Source organism: Sphaeroforma arctica (genome assembly GCF_001186125.1).
Source record: "Sphaeroforma arctica JP610 unplaced genomic scaffold supercont1.7541, whole genome shotgun sequence".
Taxonomy (NCBI): Eukaryota; class Ichthyosporea; order Ichthyophonida; genus Sphaeroforma; species Sphaeroforma arctica.
The window spans coordinates 1-1,404 of NW_014033017.1; the positions used below are offsets into that span (position 1 = coordinate 1).

At 40.5% G+C, this 1,404-nt stretch overlaps 1 protein-coding gene across 1 annotated transcript; it reads right to left on the reverse strand.

Annotated features, from left to right (window-relative positions):
- Nucleotides 1-455: 455 nt before the first annotated feature.
- Nucleotides 456-872, reverse strand: SARC_16185 (hypothetical protein; the record flags this gene model as incomplete). Its single annotated transcript, XM_014289703.1, has 2 exons — nucleotides 456-643; nucleotides 758-872. The coding sequence occupies 2 exons, from the start codon at nucleotides 870-872 to the stop codon at nucleotides 471-473; spliced, it is 288 nt and encodes a 95-aa protein (XP_014145178.1). The 3' UTR covers nucleotides 456-470.
- Between the last annotated feature and the right edge of the window lie 532 nt (nucleotides 873-1,404).

Sequence of the window (1,404 nt, forward strand, 5' to 3'; positions counted from 1 at the left end):
TATATNTGTGTGTGTGTGTGTGTGTGTGTGTGTGTATATATATATATATATATATATATATATATATGTATATATATATATATATATATATGTATATATATATTGTTATCTTATTTACTATTGACTTCGTTGGCTATACCATCTTTGTTATCGTTTGTCTACATTCATATACAATAGTGCGTTATTGATGTGCGGCGTTGCTTTTGGTACCTACTTTGTACCGAAAACACGAGTATCTCCGAGTAACGAATTACATGTGGTTCGGTCCACCTGGCAGATTACTGTCGAGCAACGACATTATTTACTAAGCGTGTTTGATACAAGTACACTATCCGTGTTGAGAAACAGATACAAAACCACCTTGACATCTTCGATACTTGGTCACTTCCCCTGTTGTGTATTAAAAAGCCTCTATATATTTCACTGCTAGGTCATCGACAAAAAACCCAGCTTATCACCTTCATATATATTTATATATATATATTACAAACCTGGAATATCTCTGTGGTAGCGTTTTTGTACCACTGCCCAATAGCAATGGCAGCTGATTTGAGGCTCTGCATGTCCATACTATTGACCTCTTTCCATGCCAGCCTCTGGATTTCCTCCAAGGAGTCTCGGATTGTGCCGAGATTGAAGTCTCCTACACATAAAACGTTTAGGTCGATTTAGTGACAATTCATTTCGAATTTATCCATCCTCATTTAGAAGTTGACCTAAACTTCAAGGTAATATTCACCCTGCCACCGTACCGTACCTTTGGACCGGGAGAGTGAGGCAATCAGATGATAAGTGGCTGGGAGAGTCTCCTGGATTCCTGCAAACGCCAAGGCATTCTGTCCTGCGCGTTGTTGACTGAAGGTCGAGTTCATAACATCGTTCAGTCCATCGACCACAAACGCCAACCCCTTTCGCCACTCGGCTGAAGAATAGAATGGGATCAGGGCTTGAGGGATATAGGGTTTTAGGGTTTACAATTTGCGGATTTGAGGGGTGTAGGGTCGTGCTTTCAATTTGCTGTGTGTGTAGTAGGCGGGATCTGCATATCCGCGTAATTTCAGCTGGGCACATGACCGGCTGGATGATGTGAATGAATTGGGATGAAGTACACTTGGGTCAGAAAGGCGAGGATATCACATCAACAGCATATGGACCAGAAAGCCAATACATATCCCTTCCGCCATTGGTAACCTGAAGAGAAGAATATAGTGTAACATCACCGTGTGTGTAGATGGAAACATAGCATTCTCGCGTACTATTTAATTGTCAATGGACACAGTCTAGCTTCGACGGAACGCATATATTGGAGTCAGTCTGTGATATAGCGAAAAGCACAAATGTCGGTATATATATATTTATATATATATACTAATATATATATCTCGGGCGTTGCTTAAGAACTTG